General features: G+C 39.4%; 1 protein-coding gene across 14 annotated transcripts in view; it reads right to left on the reverse strand.

The window, feature by feature from the left end:
- The window catches only part of DACH2 (dachshund family transcription factor 2), a 493803-nt gene that overhangs the window by 139643 nt on the left and 332980 nt on the right, over nucleotides 1-21180 (reverse strand). For all 14 annotated transcript variants that reach the window (XM_065557228.1, XM_042853319.2, XM_065557230.1 and 11 more), the window contains one exon: nucleotides 7567-7698. In XM_065557228.1, coding sequence (XP_065413300.1) covers nucleotides 7567-7698 — 132 coding nt within the window. The remainder of the gene's footprint in view (nucleotides 1-7566; nucleotides 7699-21180) is intronic.

The following is a 21180-nucleotide window of genomic DNA, read 5'->3' on the forward strand; positions in this document are numbered from 1 at the left end:
TCAGCCTAATATTAGGACTGTATGATGATCAATTATATAATTTTATAACCACTTTTGTGCAACCAGAGAAGTTTTATATTGTTTGCCTTGTTTCTGTAGGACAGCAAAATTGGTCTTTTGGCTTGGCTGTGGCAATCTGCACTCAGCTGACATAACTAGCTTCAGCTGTGAGATTTGAACTCTTGCTCTTATTCATTCACTGGAGTGGGAGGAATAGGAAAGGCCATGCCACTTACACTGCACCTCTTACCAAACAGTCTGTGGAGCATTAGTCATAGAATCTCAGAGTTGGAAGGGACCCCAGGAGGTTATCAAGTCCAACCCCCTGCTCAAAGCAGGACCAATCCCAAGACAGATTTTTGCCCCAGATCCCTAAATGGCCCCCTCAAGGATTGAACTCACAACCCTGGGTTTAGCAGGCCAATGCTCAAACCACTGAGCTGTCCCTCCCCCCCCTCATGTTAACTCTTCAGAATCTAGCCAGTTCCCAAATGACTGGTAAATTGAGTGATCTCCAAAGACTATATAGAACAATTGAGGAGGAGGAGGAAAATAAGATGAAGAAAGATGCAATAAAAAAAAATCTAAATTTGTTTTTCCAAGTAAACATGTAGCCCTCAAACTCTTTGTTACAGTAAAAAACCCAAAGGAAACAAAAAAAACCCTCAGCTGCTGTATAACTATATTTTTGATTTGACAGCTACAATTATAATCATTCAGGCATCTATTTCCCACAAATTCTCCACAGCCATAACCTTTAGTGATTAATTATAAAGTTCCAGGAGCAATAGTACATAGACTAATTTCCTAAAACAATAAAAGACAGGATTTCTCATTTGGAGCTAAATGAAACACGAACAGGTTGTTATTCATGCTGAAATCTAGATGCAGAGTCATGTTGCGGCCATTACAGAAGCTATTAAACACAACCTTGAATCAAAAAAACTGTAGGTCTGTCTCCTAAAATAAAATGTTTTTCCTCCCATAAGATGCTTTTGACTTCTTTTTTCCACTTTGTTAGTAAAAAAAAACCTTTCAGAATCCAATTTTCTTTCTCATTCTGCATCACCATTTTTTTTAGTGGTCATTTAAACCCAAACAGTCTAGGTGAAAACAAACTTTTGAAAAAGCTTCCCATGCACATAGAATTATTATGAGGTGATTTCATAGTTTCACAATACCCATAAATGAATCAAAGTTATAAAGTGTGTACTAACTCCTGATCTAAATGCCAACCTTTTTTCAACTGTTAAGCCCCTACTCTGATCATTTAAGGCAGTTTAGAGTTTCCATGCATAAATGGGTGAAAGTTTGATGAGTAGTCTGTTGCTTTATACAGTAAAATCAGTAGTTGCTGTTCTGGTGCCCTCTAGGAAAGTTCTATATTCCTACACATATTTCTCTTGACTTGAGATAGACACTTATTTTCTGTACAACCTGTCCTTTAACAGTAATCATTCAGAGAGTGAAAGATCAGCTAGGCTTTATACAAATAAGACTATTATAGAGATTAAGAAAAATAAAAATTGTGATTTTTATTGTATTTGTTTTGTTTTAACAATGGATATTTTATTTTTCATCATGGAACAACTTTAGGGCCCAATCCTGCAAATATGCACTTGAGCAACTTTACCCAGTAAGACTAGAGATATAAATAAAATGTTTGCACTTTTAATTTTCTCTGTCATTTGATGGGATTTTATGCAACCACAGTGGTATTACTGAATTTGCAATAAATTCAAGGACAAGAATAGCAATCCTTTCACCATATGTACCTAAGCCCCAATCTCCAGCAAAAGTCAATGGAAATCTTTCCAATTATTTCAATGAGTGCTGAATCAGTTCCAGAATGCAGAGAATCTCACATGATACAAAGACTCTCTCATTCATACATACTGTATCCGCAGCATACTTTGGGAATATTTACATGATGGTCACCCAGAAAACCTGACCATTAGGTAACCAAAATAATGTTAACTCTGTACTTGAAATATTCCCTAGTGTTCCCATCATACGTATATCAAATATTGCAAATGCACGGCTGGTAGCTCTGCCTATTATTAAGGTTGCCTGACACGTTCCATTGTAAGGTCCTGTTTTCAGTTGCTTATAGCTTTGCCAAACTAACTGCTCAGGCTGAAATTTCACATGCCAGGTGACTATCTCAGGTTGAACTTTCTTTGGAAAATTTCAGTCAAAACAGTTGAGCCATTTTGAGCAAGAAACGCGTGAGCTTTTTGCCATTGCCATGAAATCTGCCACAAATTGGTCAAGTTATAAGCCTTTGAAAAATCAGAGTTTGCACATGCTCAGTAGAGACTTGCTGGAGTTTAACAGCTAAAATCTCTGAAGATTACATCCTCACTGAGCATGCTCAAGCCTCTCACACCTCCTAGTGCTGACCAGATTGTGCATGCATCATCCGCACAGGACAACTTAGTATGCACCATCCTTTCACAGCTCTTATGTGTAACAGAACAGCATATGTACCATTCCTACAGAGTCACTGAGCATGCTCCAGCCAGGGCTACAGGGGAGAAGCCAGACTTTCCCTACCATAGCTGCCTCCAGCTATGGTGTGGCTGACTGTTGGAACTGAGGGCACGAAGCCTGACACTCCTGATAGCACCCAGGCAGTTTGGAAGAGGAAGTTGCCCAATTCAAATGCAGAGGGGAAAACAGCCAGATCTTAATGTTGTGGTGGAGAGCCAGGAGAGTGGATTGGGACAAGGAGCTTGGGGTGGCAGAGTCTAGGACTGGAGGCTGGCAGGGGATGGACACTTGGAGTAGCTGGGCACGGGGACTAGGGATGGAAACAGTGAGCCAGTGGGTAGGGAGGACACTGAGATAGGATGAGGAGCTGGGGCAGAGTGGGACTGGCAGGGCAAGGAGGAATCAGTGGGGCAGGGGAAAAGACAGATCTGACACGGAGCCAGGTGGTGGTGGGGAACTGGTACTGGTGTGGCAAAGAAACTGGGACAAAGATCTAGAGGAGGAAAGGATATGGACACTGGATGATAAAACTAGGGAGAGAGACTGGGACTTGGGGCCTGTGGGGATGGATAACGTGGTGGGGATGGCGGCTGAGGGAGACATATCAGGGAATGAGACTGAGTAGGCAATGAAGCTGGGAGTGGGAGTGGGTGGAAGATTTGAGGGAGGATAGGACTTCCTGGGAAAGGAGACTGGGATCAGAAGTCTGAAGGCTGGAGACTGGGACTAGGTAGGTAAGGTGAATAGTAGTGGGACAAGGAGCCAGTGGTGGCAAAGAGTCAGGACGGAGACTGAGACAGGTTGAAGAGGATGGGGTAGAAGTGGTCAAGTTTGTGAAGAATGGGCAGAGTCGGTACCCACTAAAGAACACTTTCCTCCACAGCCTGAAATGGAACCTGAGATACTGGAATATGACAGTTCCTCTACTGCCAGCAAATAAAACCAATTGGGACAGAAGAACATAAGAACGGCTGTACTGGGTCAGACCAAAGGTCCATCTAGCCCAGTATCCTGTCTGCCGACAGTGGCCAATGCCAGGTGCCCCAGAGGGAGTGAACCTAACAGGTAATGATCAAGTGATCTCTCTCCTGCCATCCATCTCCACCCTCTGACAAAGAGAGGCTAGGGACACCATTCCTTACCCATCCTGGCTAATAGCCATTAATGGACTTAACCTCCATGAATTTATCCAGTTTTCTTTTAAACCCTGTTATAGTCCTAGCCTTCACAACCTCCTCAGGCAAGGAGTTCCACAAGTTGACTGTGCGCAGTGTGAAGAACTTCCTTTTATTTGTTTTAAACCTGCTGCCCATTAATTTCATTTGGTGGCCCCTAGTTCTTGTATTACGGGAATAAGTAAATAACTTTTCCTTTTCTACTTTCTCCACATCACTCATGATTTTATATACCTCTATCATATCCCCCCTTAGTCTCCTCTTTTCCAAGCTGAAAAGTCCTAGCCTCTTTAATCTCTCCTCATATGGGACCCATTCCAAACCCCTAATCATTTTAGTTGTCCTTCTCTGAACCTTTTCTAGTGCCAGTATATCTTTTTTGAGATGAGGAGACCACATCTGTACGCAGTATTCAAGATGTGGGTGTACCATCGATTTATATAAGGGCAATAAGATATTCTCTGTCTTAGTCTCTATCCCCCTTTTAATGATTCCTAACATTCTGTTTGCTTTTTTGACCACCTCTGCACACTGCGTGGACAACTTCAGAAAACTATCCACGATGACACCAAGATCTTTTTTCTGATTCGTTGTAGCTAAATTAGCCCCCATCATATTGTATGTATAGTTGGGGTTATTTTTTCCAATGTGCATTACTTTACATTTATCCACATTAAATTTCATTTGCCATTTTGTTGCCCAATCACTTAGTTTTGTGAGATCTTATTGAAGTTCTTCACAGTCTGCTTTGGTCCTAACTATCTTGACCAGTTTAGTATCATCTGCAAACTTTGCCACCTCGCTTTTTACCCCTTTCTCCAGATCATTTATGAATCTGTTGAATAGGATTGGTCCTAGGACAGACCCTTGGGGAACACCACTAATTACCCCTCGCCATTCTGAGAATTTATACTTTATTCCTACCCTTTGTTCCCTGTCTTTTAACCAGTTCTCAATCCATGAAAGTAACTTCCCTCTTATCCCATGACAACTTAATTAACGTAAGAGTCTTTGGTGAGAGACACTGTCAAAGGCTTTCTGGAAATCTAAGTACACTATGTCCACTGGATCCCCCTGGTCCACATGTTTGTTGACCCCTTCAAAGAACTCTAATAGATTAGTAAGACACGATTTCCCTTTACAGAAACCATGTTGACTTTTGCCCAACAATTTATGTTCTTCTAGGTGTCTGACAATTTTATTCTTTACTATTGTTTCAACTAATTTGCCGGAAATTACTGTTTTTTTTTTTTTTTTTTTTTACAAAACTAGGAAATTACACACACAAAACTCTACATTAAAAAGACATTAAGGTCGCAAAGTCAAGCACTCAAAAGTTAAGAAATATCAGAATTAAAGTTGCCTGTACAATCTTAATTCAGCCCTCTTGGGTGCATGCAATATGATACAGTGTTTAATTATATAATCACACACTACATTTTCTATCCTACTCTGGTAATGAATCAAGGATGTGTAGTGAAGAAGGCTGTTATTCGTAGTACCCCTGCCTCATTTGTTGCAGCAGTTTAAAAGTGTATATTGAATAAGGGAGGAGACTACAAGAAGAAAAATGATGGTCTCATAATTAAGGTAGTTGAATGTCATCCTGAAGAACTCAATTCTATCTGTGCCTCTGCCACAGAGTTCCTGTGTGATACTAGCCAAGACACTTAAACAAACCTTTTCACATGTGGTCACTAATTGTGGTCCCCATTTTTTGGATGCCCCACTTAGACCCTTCAGTCTGATCTACAGAAGGGCTGAGCACTCTCAGCTGCAACTGAAGTCAATGAGAGGTGTGCTTGGAATAGATGAAGAGCTATATAATGCTCACAACTCAAAAAATCAGGGCTCAGCTAAAATAGTAGATACTTTGGGCCTTAATCTCTATGTGCCTCACTTCCCTGTCTGTAAAATGGGGAAAATACCCAAGCATCTCACAGGGTCTTGTGAAAATAAATTCATTAATATTTTGTGAAGCACACAGACACTATAGTGATGAGCACATAAAAAAACCTCATGAAGAAATGAATAATTCTGTCTTCAGAGCAGGATTTGAACAGTGTGCAGTTAAGAAGGCCTGGGGCCATACATTAAACAAAGAGAAAACAAAATATAGAATTGCTGCTAATTACAGTGAGCACCATCAATTCTGTGCACTGAATGAGGCAGGGAGTCTTAACTCTGGCATTTCCTAGCTTCTTAGTGCTTGATTTTGCAACCTGAATAATGTTCTTTTAACATAGTTTCTAGTGTGTAATTTAAGGTAAAATTGGACTATTTTTATAAGGCGACCACTGTAATTATACTAATCCTTAAAACTAGCCATGGGGTTTTTCTATGGGAAAATTTCTGCTCAGCCATTAGGGCTGAGAGGAAATATTTGTTATTTATCAGTTATGTTTTCAATCATACCTTTTACAATATATACTCATGAAAACTAACAAATGCAACTAGGTTTGAAATTTGCGGAGACTGTATCTGAAGGACACAAATTTAAATGATTATTCAGTATGCACTAATTGATATGGGTTCGAAAATGTGAACAAGAAGTAAATATTCTGCATACTGGATTTTTCTGGGAGGAATAGGGGGAGTTAAATGCATGAGTTGAAAGCCCAATTTCTTCAATACAGATGAGCATACACAATTCAGTTAGCAAAAGGTAATGCCACTTTTGGAGAAACTCTGCTTTGTGAATAATTTGTCATGAGTTCAAAATTATTCCTTTAGAAAATGAGCCTAAGACATCCCAGCTGCTGCCTTATTTGTCTAATAAATTACTATTTTGATGGTACAACACATATACACTAAATGCCATTCAAGCAATAAACGCTGTTAGAATGCATCTTCTTTTGATACATGTGTGATTTCCACTGATGTCGAGGAGAGTTCTGAGTACAGACAGATGGAATAATATACAGTACCATTTACATCAGTGATGAAAATAAAAACTGCATTATAGTTTAAAGTGAAAAAAATAATATATGGGAAGGGGAGAGCTTTTGTTGAAAATAATAGGCCTGAAGAAACATGGCCTTCTGACAGCAGACATTCTAATCTGGCCTGTAGTATCTCCACTACTTCCCTGAGTCAGAAATGGATTCATCTTATTCTAGGTTGCTTGCAGTGTCTTGGGAACACTTCCTTTGAATGCTTCCTTTATATTCCTGACAAGGGTTCTAGAATAACCAAAGACATACTTTCTTCAAAGAATCCATCTCAGGTTTTATCTTCAGCCCAGTGCTTGTTGAGTCAGAACTTTGGGAGTTTAGTTCAGTGCTGTGTGAATATTTATACAGGGCAGACATGCTCAATAACACACTCATAACTTAACTACCTCACTAGTGAGTTTCAGTGTCTTCATTTAAGAATATCTTCAGTTATCTATGATATAACATGCACCTCCTATGTCTCTAATTCATAGCTCTGGGCTGTAAATAGGAAGGCTAGTGTGCTGGAAGGCAGAACTGCAGAGTTTAAGGTAGTAATTTACCACTCCCTCCTTCCCTCTCTCTGATGAATTGTGACTCATCCTGAATTCCAGAAATCGGATTGCTTTGGAAACCTTCCATAATTTACAGGAAAACTCTACACTCAATATTTTTTGGCAACAGAGAAGGCTTTTGTTACTATAAAAAGTATTTAGAGAGGCATTTATAATGTTTGTGATTTTTGCATAAACTGTAACAATCTTAAGCAACATTTCTGAAAAATTAGTGTAAATTACTGTTATGAGCAACATTGGGAAGTGTGTGAGGTGATTGATTCTGGGGGTGTATAACTAACTACAATAGAACCAGCATGACAATACCAAAGAGCCTCTCATTTTTGCTTTCCATACCCAAACCATAGGAGGCAGAGCCCTCTTGGGGATTATACAGGAGACAATATTTACCTGCATTAGAATTGAGCTCTTCATTCTCTGATTCTGTTCCATTTTGGCTTCCACTTCCATGGAGGCTGTTCATTGCCATAAGCTTCATCTTCTGTAACTTCATTGCCTCAGCCATGGCAGCTGCTGTTAGACCTAGCATATGTAAATAAATAACTAAATAAATAAAAATGGAGCATTTTTTCTACAATATGAATAAAACACATTAATGCAGTTCACATCTCTTTGCCAATTACTATACTGTTATTTTGAACATCACCTGAAACTGACTTACTTGGGATATTCCTGGATCCGATTTTATTTTTAAATATTATTTCCTGTTGCTTTGATCACAATCTGCTAATAGAACTGCAAGAAATTCCTGAATATATATAGGTCCTTAATTTCAAAAGCAGGTGGCCAATTAATACCACCACACACACAAAAAAAGCATGAAGAACACAATTTTGGTATTTTTCCAGTCAGCAATATGGGTATCTGATGCAAACAAAATTTTTGCTGTCCCACTGGAAATGAAACAATGCCATTAAGTGTTCAGGTAACTATAAACTTGACCTCCAAGAAGCCCAGGAAAGATGTTACAGTGTTTATCAGCTAAATCAGTGGTTCTCAAACTATTGTACTGGTGACCCCTGTCACATAGCAAGCCTCTGAGTGTGACCCCCCCCCCTTATAAATTAAAAACACTTGTTTATATATTTAACACCATTATAAATGCTGGAGGCAAAGCGGGGTTTGGGGTGGAGGTTGACAGCTCGCGACCCCCCATGTAATAACCTCCTGACCCCCTGAGGGGTCCCGACTCCCAGTTTGAGAACCCCTGAGCTAAATAGACCCATAAAATATACAGCATGAATCAGGTAGGAATGGGAGATTTTCAAATGGTTCAGAAGCCACTTTCTCTGCCATATAATCTGAAAGAAAGGGAAATGAGGGGCGGGAGATGGGAATAGGTCCTGGGCACTGGTTATCATCACTGGTACTGTTTGTAGAGAAGAATGAACCTTAGAAGTTTTGGCATTTTGGCTTAGCTCAGCATCCAGAAAGTCAGATGCTCTTTTAGACCATGTCCAAATTACCCGAAATCCTAATGTCTGCAAAGTTGAGCTGGAAATATTTTATCTGAAGCAGTTTCTCCCCCTAGCAGTAATATGAAGAAAGAGAAAACTATCAATCCAAAGAACTCTACAAATATCATTTATAGTTCTTCTTGTTTGTTTAGAGGTTTTTTAGAATCCTAGGCTAAATGGGCTTTTCTGGCTCCCTCTCAATAGAATATTGTATAACTTGCCCTGTGTCATTTGCTGTGACTCTCCACAGTCTCACTGTACTTCAGTGGCAGTGGGCTGGGATGCTTTATATCAGACATTATTCACAAGTTGTTACAATTGTTCCACAAAATCATTGAATTACTTTAAACACGCACAAAAAAGCGGGGGTGGGTGGGTTATTTTCATACTTTCATAAGAGTGAAAAGCCTGCAGGGTGCAAGGAAACTTTTTAAAAACATCATAATAGAGGCTCAAATTAAATCTATATCCCAAATTTAAAAAAAATAGTAAGAGGACCAAAAGAAAAAAAATAGTACGATGACAAAAAATGTAAATGTTGTTTAGCTGTGGTTAAACAACAGTGTAAAAGAGGCAATTAGAGGCAAAAAGGCACTCTTTAAAAATTGGAAGTCTAATCCTACTGAGGAAATAGAAAGGAGCATAAACTCTGGTAAGTCAAGTGTAAAAGCATAGGCCAAAAGAAAGGCCAAAAAAAAATTTGAAGAGCAACTAGCAAAAGACTTAAAAACTAATAGCAAAAATTTTTAAGTACATCAGAAGCAGGAAGCCCACCATACAATCAGTGGGGGCATGAATGATCAAGCTGCTAAAGGAGCACTCAAGGAAGACAAGACCACAGTGGAGAAGCTAAATGAATTCTCTGCACTGGTCTTCACTGCAGAGGATGTGAAGGAGATTCCCATATTTGAGCCATTCTTTTAGGTGACTGATCTCCCAGGTTGAGGTGTCAGTAGGTCACCAGGACCAGATGGTATTCACCCAAGAGTTCTGAAGGAACTCAAATATGAAATTGCAGAACTACTAATTGTGGTATGTAACCTACCTGTTACTTAAATCAGTTTCTGTACCAGATGATTGGAGGATAGTTAATGTGAAGCCAATTTTTTTAAAAAGGTAAATCCTACTGAATCCATTGCCAGGAGATGTTGTGAAGGCCAAAATTATAACTGGCTTTAAAAAAGAATTAGATAAATTCATGAAAGATAAGTCCATCAATGGCTATTAGCTAAAATGGTCAGGGGTGCAATCCCATGCTCTGGATGACCCTAAGTCTCTGACTGTCAGATGCTGGGAGTGAACGACAGGGGATGGATCACTTGATAATTGCCCTGTTCTGTTCATTTCCTTTGAAGCCTCTGGCACTGGCCATTATTGGGAGACAGGATTAGACTAGATTTTCCATTGGTCTGATCCAGCATCACCATTCTTATGTTTTATTTTATGTTCTAATGCTGTATCATGAGCTGGGAAAACATGACCCAAAAAAGAATGAAATGTTCTGTTGTTTCTGGAAATTATGCTTTATTGAGACATTAGGCACTGACTCTACTGCACTAATATATATCACAGACTTTACTGTCATATCTCCATAAACCAAAAGTAAAGATGACTTTATTTTAAAAGTTCTTGTATATGAACTTGATACCTAACTAGATGTTGTGCTTTTCAGACTAGTTCCTTATATAGACTTCACAAGAGTTCTTACTATTGTAGTTTGGCTTATGTAAGGAAACACCCAATAAAATTAAACTGAATTCTTTGTTCCTGATTTTCTTTTCAAATAATTTTACACTGATATGGCTCAACTGACTTCAGTGAAGTTACTCCTGATTTACATAAGGTATGGGTTCAGAATGAAACCAGTTATCTAAGCAAACTCATAAACCACTCTCCTCCATAGTTAGTTGTTTCTCTCCTTGTCTAAGAGCCTTCTAGTGTTCCCAGGTATGGACTGCATTTACTCACTTCTCTATTCCAAAATCTACTGAACATCACCCGTACTAGCTAGGCATCTGTTTCATAATCCTGTCACCTACATGTGAAAACACCAACAGTATCTTAACAGGGAGCGATTTTAATACTCATTTAATACAAATAAGAATATTTATATATTATTCATTTCAGAAAACAGCATCAGAAACTTTATTTCAATATTTTAATACAATTCCCAACCCGATACATATTAGACCACTACTCAAGCGATAGCATGCAATCTCACTTTAAATGCAAAACAGTTAAACACACTTTTTTTGGTTATACTTTTGCAAATGCTGATTGTTAATCACTCTAATATAAGTCAGAGGGTCATAATACTGCCACTTTTGTTGCTACAGATCCTCAGACCAATATTACTGGTACAATCCCAAAACCATCCCCAACAGACACTGGAGAAATTCAATGTCATTACTTTCAGGCATTTTTCAGCTCCCTAACTAGGCATTTATGCCATGAGGATAAAAGCCAAAAACAACAATATGGCAGAAATCAATGTTATGACATCTGCCATATAAGTGTCACTCTAAGCAAGGAGGTTGGGCATCTGGGAGTTTCAGTGTTCAAACTGTAAAGGATAAAAAACAACTAGCCCTAGTGCAAAAAAACTATGCCTTAAAAAGCTTGGGTAGCCTGGCTAACAGTTAAAGGGTTGAAGCAAACACATCCCATACCATTTTGAAGTTAAAGAGTATCACTGAAGTCCTTAGGCTCCCACTTGGTCATCCCCCACTCTATATCATTTATTGTCTGCACTGCAGTAGTGCCTAGGAGCTTCAGTCATGGACCAGGACATCATTATGCTAGGTGCTGTACAAACAATGTATTTAGTTCTGTAGCATTCCTGAGTTAAAAAGTCGGGAGCAATACACAAGGCATAGGCAGCACAAATTGCTGGTTCTAAGCAAGTGACACAGATTGAAATGATGGAAAACCCAGTGTACAACAAATAACCCATTTGCACAGGCTTCAACTAGGAACATTGCAGAGCTGATCTATGAATCTATGTTCCCATTTAATGTGGTTCCAGCTAACTAGTCATAAAATTCATAGCTGCAGCTGATTCAACTCCCACTAGCTGTGGCAAAAAGGGCTCTTCTCCATCTGACTTGCCCACCATTCTGGGTGAATTTAGGAGGCATTTTCCTTGCTATTGGTTGCTTTGTTAGAGGCAGAGGAACCCTATTTAGTACAGCCAGATCTGAGTGCCTCACTTTAAAATAAATACATATATGGAAAACCTCCCAGATTATGCATCTGCCCCTCTGATTTATAACTCAGAAGACAAGCCTCACTAGAAAGCCATAGTCTGGCAATTTCCCTGTCTCAGAGACAGCAGCTGCCACAAAATAAGATAAGTACAGACACTCCTGGGAACTTAGAAAGTGATCCGCAATATCACTAATGCAGAGCATCCAAACCAGTTTTGTTTTCTGAGTCAGCTCTAAAAATATGAATCTTGATTACAATTGGATAACTGGAAATGTCAGGGTGTATGCTCATATAGATACACCTATGTTGACTCATTGACAAAATGGCAAATCATCATTCATTTCCATTTCATGTTTTATTTTTGTCAGGACACTGTATACTCTCCCTTCGACAGTGTACAGGACCTCTATTATGTCATACATTCATACATTCTTGAACTAAACCTTCAAATACACAATGATCTATTCTGTACATACTACTATCAGCATGCAATGAAATGAGATTTTGAAATGGTTTTCTTAGTCTGAATTAAAATACAACATAGCGTGGTTTATTTCGTGGCCCTGGATGGATTACATATACAATCATATTAAAGCCAGATTTTCTATGGGCCTTGCCTGAGTGTGAGGATGGTACAAGGCATATCCTTCCGCTTGTGCATCCTGCATAAAAGTCTGGGACTATTCCATTCCCTCCTTCAGGGAGTGCAGAGGCTGCTCCCTCTGGGTAGCCAGAGAGCATATATCAACCAAACTGAGATGGAGAGACTATGGCTGCAATACCCCACCCCATCCCCAGCCTTTCTGCACGGCCTACACAAGGCTTTTTGAGGGACAATACAACACACACACCATCCCTTTGGATACCAGGGAACTACAGGAGGGTTTGTATCAGGCCTGTGACTAAATACCATAATTTAGACTTTATGAAATACCCTTAATAGAATAATACCTAGTTCTTAGATAGTGTTTTTAACCTGTACATTTCAAAGTGCTTTACAAAGGAGGTCAGTATCACTGTCCCCATTTTGCAGATGGGGAAACTAAGGCACAGATCAGCAACATGACTTGCCCAATGTCACCCAATAGGCCAGTGGCTGAGCTGGAAATAACGCAAAAGAAGACATACTGAACCAAAGTTCAGTTACACCCTTGCAATGCCACTGACATAGATGAGGTAGCTCAAGTGCAAATGAAGGCAGATTTGCCTCCACATATATAACGCATATCCAGTCAATGAAAACTAGATTCAGACAGTTAACAGGACAGAGGACTAAGTCAGTTCCTACAGAGAGAGTTCCAAGGTGATAGAATGTATCTAAGTAATCCTGTGCTCTAAGTAAAGCTATTTTTTCACTTTCCTAATTAGTTATACTGTGCCCATCTCTTCATATTAGTCTGAAAGCTTTTCTGTCAAAACTGTGAACAAGGAAATTAACTAAAGGGGGGCTATGAGTAATCAAATCTTAAGGTTTGCAATTAATTAAATGAAATGGTAAGTCAGTGCACTGCAGTATGGTCTTATATTAAAACAAAACATTTAATTAAATTAACAGTCAACACATTGCAATTAATAATATTCAAAAGAAAAAAATGAAAGGCAGTTTAGCCCTGCCATATTATTTCAGTCTAACAGTCAAGCGCTGTGTATCAGCTTGTTTGTTATTTGCGTTCAAAGCTGCTATGGGTCAAGCGTGATGTGCTAAAACAGGAATAATGAAACATCTGGTGGTATGAAATGTTAATATGAGATACCATATTGCAAACAGTAAAAACAGTTCTGAAACATCTTATAAAGTATGCTTTTGAAGATTGGAGGTGACGGGCTTGACTCAGTTTTTTCCATAAGTAATAAAACAATGCTTACACAGTGCTTTACATTTTCAAAGTGCTCTCCAAACATTTACTAATTCATTTTCACATTAAATAATATAAAGTGGAGGCCTCCATGTTGTTAAAACATACAACCCCTACTTAATGACCACAGGTGATAAAAAAGCTGCTACTGCTTAGCATGAGGCTTAAACAAAACCCTAAATAAGAACATTAGAAACCTTTGGATTGGAGTCCAAATCCAAGTCCCTGTATTGCAGCTTTTGCCCATCTCTGTTAATTGAATAAACTAGGAACAAATATGACTAACATTTTAGGCACTAGAGTATATGCTTCTCCTAGGGACTTCTATTCTCAAGTGTGGTACAAAAATATCCTAGCTTCCATTTCAGACAGGCCACAGGAAAAAAAAAATCTACCACTGCAAAATAACTTTGTGAGAGTGTAGAGGTGGAAGTTAGTGAACAATTGGTCATGGGGGTGGGAGGCTTCTTGTTATGCAAACAATACATTTTGCACAATCTCAGCCACAACCTTAATTTATAAAGACAATCAGTTCTAAGGACAGAATCCGATCTTTAGGATAAAGCAGTAGGGAAACACAACCATTAACTTAGTTCATTGTGGACATGCAAGTCAATAGCAACAGGAATCAATTAAAGAGAATCTGGGATGATTTGGTGTCTCTCAGCATGTATCACTAAGAGGTAACAAGAAAAAAAAGCAAAGTGACAACTAACAGTACTAACTGGGGGGAGAAAACAGATGAGTTAGAGAGCAAATCACAGAAACAAAACATGCTTGCCTGATTTTACGTAAGTGAAAAATAGGAAAGGAATCCAGTGAATAAGAATATATATCAAACTCCAAATTTTAGCAAAGGAGAAAAATATGGAATCAGCTACAGATAAACGGACCTAATTCCACTCCTGTTATACCAGCAAACCCAAGGAAGCTTCTCTTGATTTATGCTAGTAACAGGAGAGCAGAATTAGCCCCATTAATTGTTTTCCTTTTATAAATGTCAGTAGAATTATTCCACATTTACACCCAGGCAAACAAGAATAGAATTTGGTCCCAAATCTTTTTGAGTAAATCTACAAATGTAATTCACTAGTGTATTCTCTTCATTACTAATCTCTTTGTAAGAACATTTCTCATTATTTTCAAATATTAAATTTAATATATTATTTTAAAAATATAACATTTTCAATACAAAATGGATATATCAGTGCCAAATTCTGGCTGGAAATTTGCATACAAACATCAGAAAACCTGCAAACAGTGGCAGTAGTTCTTGGCAGAAGTTGGCTGCTCCATGTTATGCCTCTGCCAGAAAGCCACAGACACGTACAGAAGACTTATGAAGCGGACTTTGAACAGTGGTGGAATGGGTTCATGTGTGTGGTCCACAAATATATTTTTTATTTCACAAGGATATTGTGAAGCTCAGCTCAGTATCTATAAAGTACACTGAGACCCTAGGACACATAACACATGGCATAAAATAAAGCTTTCACTTGTAGAACTCAAAGTCCTTCACAAATGTGATTAAGACTTGCCAAGGTCACAAAGCAAGTCAGCAGCAGAGCTGGCAATGGAAACCATGTTTCTTCCCTCCCAGACTTATGATGTAGTCACTGGTCAATGCTGTCTTCTAAAAACCTCCATAAAAGAAAGATAAGTCATATTTACATTAGTATTAACATAAAAGCTAGTATACTAATAAAGGTGCCTGGACCAAACAATCCTCCCTATGCAATGCTTGTAATCCAAATCATTCCTTGTCTAAGGATAGAATCAGTTAATACTTGAGGATGGTGCAAGTAGAACATGGATAGAAATTTGCTCAATAACAAAAATAAGTTAAAATACATCACTGTTGTTCCATTGAACCCAAGACCCACAAGCATGCGCAGTGCAGACAGAATCTCTGTGGAATCTGTCTGCTAAAATCACAACGTCTCTACTGAGCATGTCTGAACTGCAATTTATTCTAATGCTTATAATTTGGACAAGTTTTCATGGGGATTGTGATAAATAAAAGGGGGGGAGGGGTCGCTCCCTTTTATGGACACCCAACCAGCCAGTTAGCTATAAAATCCCTGTTAGTAGCTGTTCTCTACGTTTTTTAATCTGTAAGGGGTTAAAAAGTCCATAGGTAAAAGGGAGGGAGTGTGCACCTGACCAGAAGAGCCAATGGGAAGGCTAGAACTTTTTAAAATTGGGAAAAAACTTTCCCCGTCTATGTTGTTCTCCCCGAGAGCAGGGACAGGGCTGGAACTATGCTGTAAAAGCTTGTGCCAGGTATGACAATCATCAGATCATACCTAGAACTACTCATTTGAAAACCCAGATATGTAAGTAGATCAGGAAATGTCTAGGAAGAGGCTATTAGGTTTATCTCTTTTATTTCTTTATGGCTTGTGGACTCCTCTGTGCTAACCCCAGGTGCTTTTGTTTTGCTTGTAACCTTTAAGCTGGACCTTAAGAGAGCTATCTTGATGCTTAATTTTTGTAATAGGTTTTTTTAAAACATAGCAAAAAGGCTAAGTTCCAGGTGTATTTTCTTTCCTTTTGTTTTTAATAAAAAAATTCTTTTTTTTTAAGAACAGGGTTGGATTTTTGTGTCCCTAAGAGGTTTATGCATATGTTACTTAATTAGCTGGTGGCAACAGCTGATTTCCTTTGTTTTCTTTCTCAGCTCTTCCCCGGAGAGGGAGGGTGAAAAGGCTTGAGGGTACCCTACAGGAAGGAATTCCCAAGTGCGCTTTCCTTGGTTCTAAATGGGGTTTTTTGCACTTGGGTGGTGGCAGCATATACCCATCCAAGGTCAGAGAAAAGCGGTCACCTTTGGAGTTTAATACAAGCCTGGAGTAGCCAGTATTAATTTTTCGAATCCTTGTGGGCCCCCACCTTCTGTACTCAAAGTGCCAGAGTTGGAATCAGCCTTGAGAAGGATAGAAAAAGGCACATCCTTGATACAAAGGCCATCTCCCTGTCAATTCAATTCTCTGCTCCAAAGTATGTGAGCATGAGAGCTTGTCAAATAAAAGGTCACCAGAAGTTTTTAATATGGGCACAACAACATATTTCTTCCTAATCCCCTCCTTGGAAACAATGGAACAATTTTGGTTGAGATTTTCCAAAAATACTCAGCATAGTGATAATCACTATGGAAAATTTCAGCATAAACAGTTAAAATTTAGCCCAGTTACGAGTAACTGAAAGCAGGTTCTTATAACAGAAAATGTCAGGCAACCTTAATAATAAATAGTTCTACTACCCCCACTGATAATGTGTTATCACTTTATTTAGAATTGAGTTATGCCACCTTCCATAAAGTAAAGTAAGTTTTACCTCAGAAGGGAGAAAAGAGCCCTAGGCATGTATATGTAATGACATTTTAAAAATACAAGAGAGACAATTTTAAGAATGTGAAAAACAGCCTACTTGCTGAAAATTATAAATACACCTAAAGTTCTCTGGGAATTTAATCAGTTACCCAACATTACTGCATCTGATGTTGTTTTCATTTCTCTTGTAGATGTACCATGCAATGCAAAAGCTGCTGCAAGTGAGATATTTTACGACCCTCCCCTGCAGGAAGGAGTAAAGGTAGCGGATCCATCTGATGCATTGGCCAAACCCAAAAGGACTCAGTTTGAACTATAATTATATCAAAACATTGATCCCAGATGTACTGTCAACTGTCTGCTTATTACATGTAGTGATGTATAAAATGTTAAGGCCTTGATTAATGTTAAAATGAAAAATGATGCTAAAACTCTACAGATGAATACCCAACTACATCTTTTACAGAAAATTTCACATCCTAAAGGTTGACCATATCTTATTACAATCAAAAGTGCAGGTGGTCTTCACAAAGCTGCAGAAAGGCCCAGCACACAAATGCTTTGACATGGGACTACTTTTTTAAAAAAATTAAAGCATGGTAATTCCCTTGATGGAAGCACTGGGACCCAGACAAGAGTATTGGATTCTGAACTGGGAAAACATTCCCAATGTGCAGTCTGTGACTTTGTCAGATTAATCTTAAAACAGCTTTATTGCAATATACTCTATCAGAAAATTTTCTCATGGGACCTGTATATCACTGGTTTGTGCTTTTCATATCAGAATTCACTTGTCCTTCTTAGAGTAATTTTGATTCATGAAAACTTCAAATTATGTGATTAATAAATTCTACAAGACCAGCCACTCTGAATTTATTTGTCTTTTACATTCTATAACCCCATTATCAGGTTATAAGGAAGAGATACATGCATGTTCTTGCATGTGAGATTAGATTTAACTGTTGTGAATCCTTCCTTCATGTTTATTCCTTTGCTATTAAATCCATGTCTGTTATTTTAAATCACTTGTCTGTATGCTACAATGATGGACAAACCTCTAAAGTTTTGGAGGACCTTTTCAGTAAAGCACCAAAAAGTGTGAAAGTTTATCTGGTGTTGATGCAAACCTCTTCTGTATGCAAAATTAATTAGGCTGGAAATCTTGTGAGAATATTGCAACGTTTGTGTGAAATTTCAAGCTATTTCCTGCTTCTAATTGGACTGGAAATACTGTGAATAGATGGAATAGCTCCGTTGTCTAAGAATCAGGTCTCTCAAGCCACAGCTTAAAATCCCGAATGTCTGCTTCTTGTGAGGGAAATACTGAGTTCCATGAAGCCCATGTAGAGTGACCAAATGTATAGGGACGGTCTCGAAATTTGGGTTTTTTTCTTATATAAGTGCCTATTATCCTCCACACTCTGTCCTGATTCTTCATACTTGTTATCTGGTCACCCTAAGCCCATGTGAGAGATCGCAGATAAAATCTTAAAAACAAGGTCCTTCTCTGCATGGTATTAATGGTTAGATTTTCAAAAGTGTTGAGCGCTGACATTGACTTCAATGGGAACAGTTTGGCCAATGCTGAATGCTTTTGAGAATACCACCCTAAAGCTCCCATTGGCATTCTCTCTTTCCCAAAGTTTCCTAGGGAAAGAAGTCTCTATATCCACTCCTTTCCCAGCCTCCATTTCACCACCCTGTTTGCTCTGAATAGCAGTGATGAAACTGAACAAACATTAATTTCACTCTGCTACTTAGAAAAGCTATGAGCAGAACAGGGGAATTGGTGCTACCTCTCTGCAGACTTAGGAAGACAATGTCGCAGTAAAGATTACCGTTGTTACTAGAAAGGCTAAGAGCAACTTTGTTGTTCAAATGAAAAGTTTAAATACTACAGCAGTTGATGGGTTAAGCATCCATACTCATTAAGGTTACTCTCTTTGAGTAGTGATTTAATCCATACATGGTAAATCAACGGGACTATTTGCAAAGATTAGGTGCTTGTTAGCATAAGGTTACTGGAAACTGGGCCCAAGTGAAACTTCCCATTCATCACTGGTGAGTGAACAAGAGGCTTGATCAGGACACACAGGCAAATGAAGAACAGACACAGGGATGGATTAGAGGCCACAACATTATTAATTTAATACTGGGGAGGAGCATTATATGCCTTCCCTCCCACCCGCTACTATCACCTAACAGGCATACAGCTAGTTCCAGTGTGGTTACAAGGCTCCCATCATATTACCAATAACTTGAGGTAGATCCTCCTCAAACTATGCCTAGGGCTCAGCTCACTTCGGAATCCATTAGCCTTCCCCACATGGGAATGTAGAAGGGACCAAGGAAGGACCTCAGTCCTTGAAGACTTCAGGTGTCCCATTCTCCTACAGGCACAAGGTCTACCAGCGAAATCCTGGGTCTCACTTAATGCTGGATGCTGCTCTTTTAGCTGTCATCCACACTGGACACCACATAAGTTGCAATGAACTCAACAATCTGACCTTTCCTAATATTCAACTTTCAAGTCCTGTTCCTTTCAGCCCAGCTATGCCTCCATGATGCTGTGAGGAAGATGAAGAAAAACCACCAGACCATGGCTAATTTAGCTGAATAGGAAAAATTAGTTCCTAATCCCAAAACAAGCAATTGTTCAGAGCTGAAGCATCCTGAAAAACACAGCTCTTATACTACAACTAACAGGAGGCCGGCTGAAGGACCAATAGGCTCTTTAAAAGACTGGGAAAGCTTTAAATAAACTGGGAGGTGGGGCGGAGTGGAAAAGAACACGACAGCCAATCAGCCCCCTCAGGCTCCACTCTTGCCTCGTCTCCCAGGGTGAGGTCCTCTGCTAGCAGTTGTAGTGTGAAGACCAAGGGAGGAGAAACTGCTTCTGTAGTTGGCCAGCCATTCACAGTCTTTGTTTAATCCTGATCTGATGGTGTCAAATTTGCAAATGAACTGAAGCTCAGCAGTTTCTCTTTGGAGTCTGGTCTTGAAGTTTTTTTTGCTGTAAGATGGCTACCTTTACATCTGCTATTGTGTGGCCAGGGAGGTTGAAGTGTTCTCCTACAGGTTTTTGAATATTGCCGTTCCTGATATCTGACTTGTGTCCATTTATCTTTTTACGTAGTGACTGTCCAGTTTGGCCAATGTACTTGGCAGAGGGGCATTGCTGGCACATGATGGCATATATAGCATTGGTGGACGTGCAGGTGAATGAACCAGTGATGTTGTAGCTGATCTGGTTAGGTCCTGTGATGGTGTTGTTGGTGTAGATATGTGGGCAGAGTTGGCATCGAGGTTTGTTGCATGGACTGGTTCCTGAGTTAGATTTGTTATGGTGCGGTGTGTGGTTGCTGGTGAGAATATGCTTAAGGTTGGCAGGTTGTCTGTGGGCGAGGACTGGCCTGCCTCCCAAGGTCTGTGAAAGTGAGGGATCATTGTCCAGGATGGGTTGTAGATCACTGATGATGCGTTTGAGAGGTTTAAGCTGAGGACTGTAGGTGATGGCCAGTGGAGTTCTGTTGGTTTCTTTCTTGGGCTTGTCTTGTAGCAGGAGGCTTCTGGGTACATGTCTGGCTCTGTTGAGTTGTTTCCTTATATCCTTGTGTGGGTATCATAGTTTTGAGAATGCTTGGTGAAGATCTTTTAGGTGTTGGTCTCTGTCTGAGGGGTCCACCAATGTTATATATGCCATCATGTGCCAGCAATGCCACTCTGCTATGTACATTGACTTCTGTGTGTCTAGATGGAGATACATTTTTCAGCTTTGTGCTTCTGCCAAATATGGTAAGAGCTTATTCTATATAGATGCCTGTAAGAGAGATCTTCTGGCAGCTATTTCCTTTGTTAGTCTCTAAGGTGCCAGAAGACACCCCCCACCCATTGTTTGTGTATTTATTTAGTAAATGCTTTGATTGGTTAGGAAATAATCATATACCCCCAAAAGTGCTATTTTTAACCCGAGGGAAGAGGGAAAGAGCATGATGAGGAAACAGATCATTGGCATCCAGCACGGTCTCGTGAAAACAGCAAATGACTCCACCCACTGCTGTTGAATCCTAGTGATGAGGTAGCCACACCTGCTGCCCACCCACCAAGCACGGCTAGAAAGAGAAAGGGCTAGGGAGATGAGAGAGGGACAAG

Source organism: Chrysemys picta, chromosome 9 (genome assembly GCF_011386835.1).
Source record: "Chrysemys picta bellii isolate R12L10 chromosome 9, ASM1138683v2, whole genome shotgun sequence".
NCBI classification, from domain to species: domain Eukaryota; kingdom Metazoa; phylum Chordata; order Testudines; family Emydidae; genus Chrysemys; species Chrysemys picta.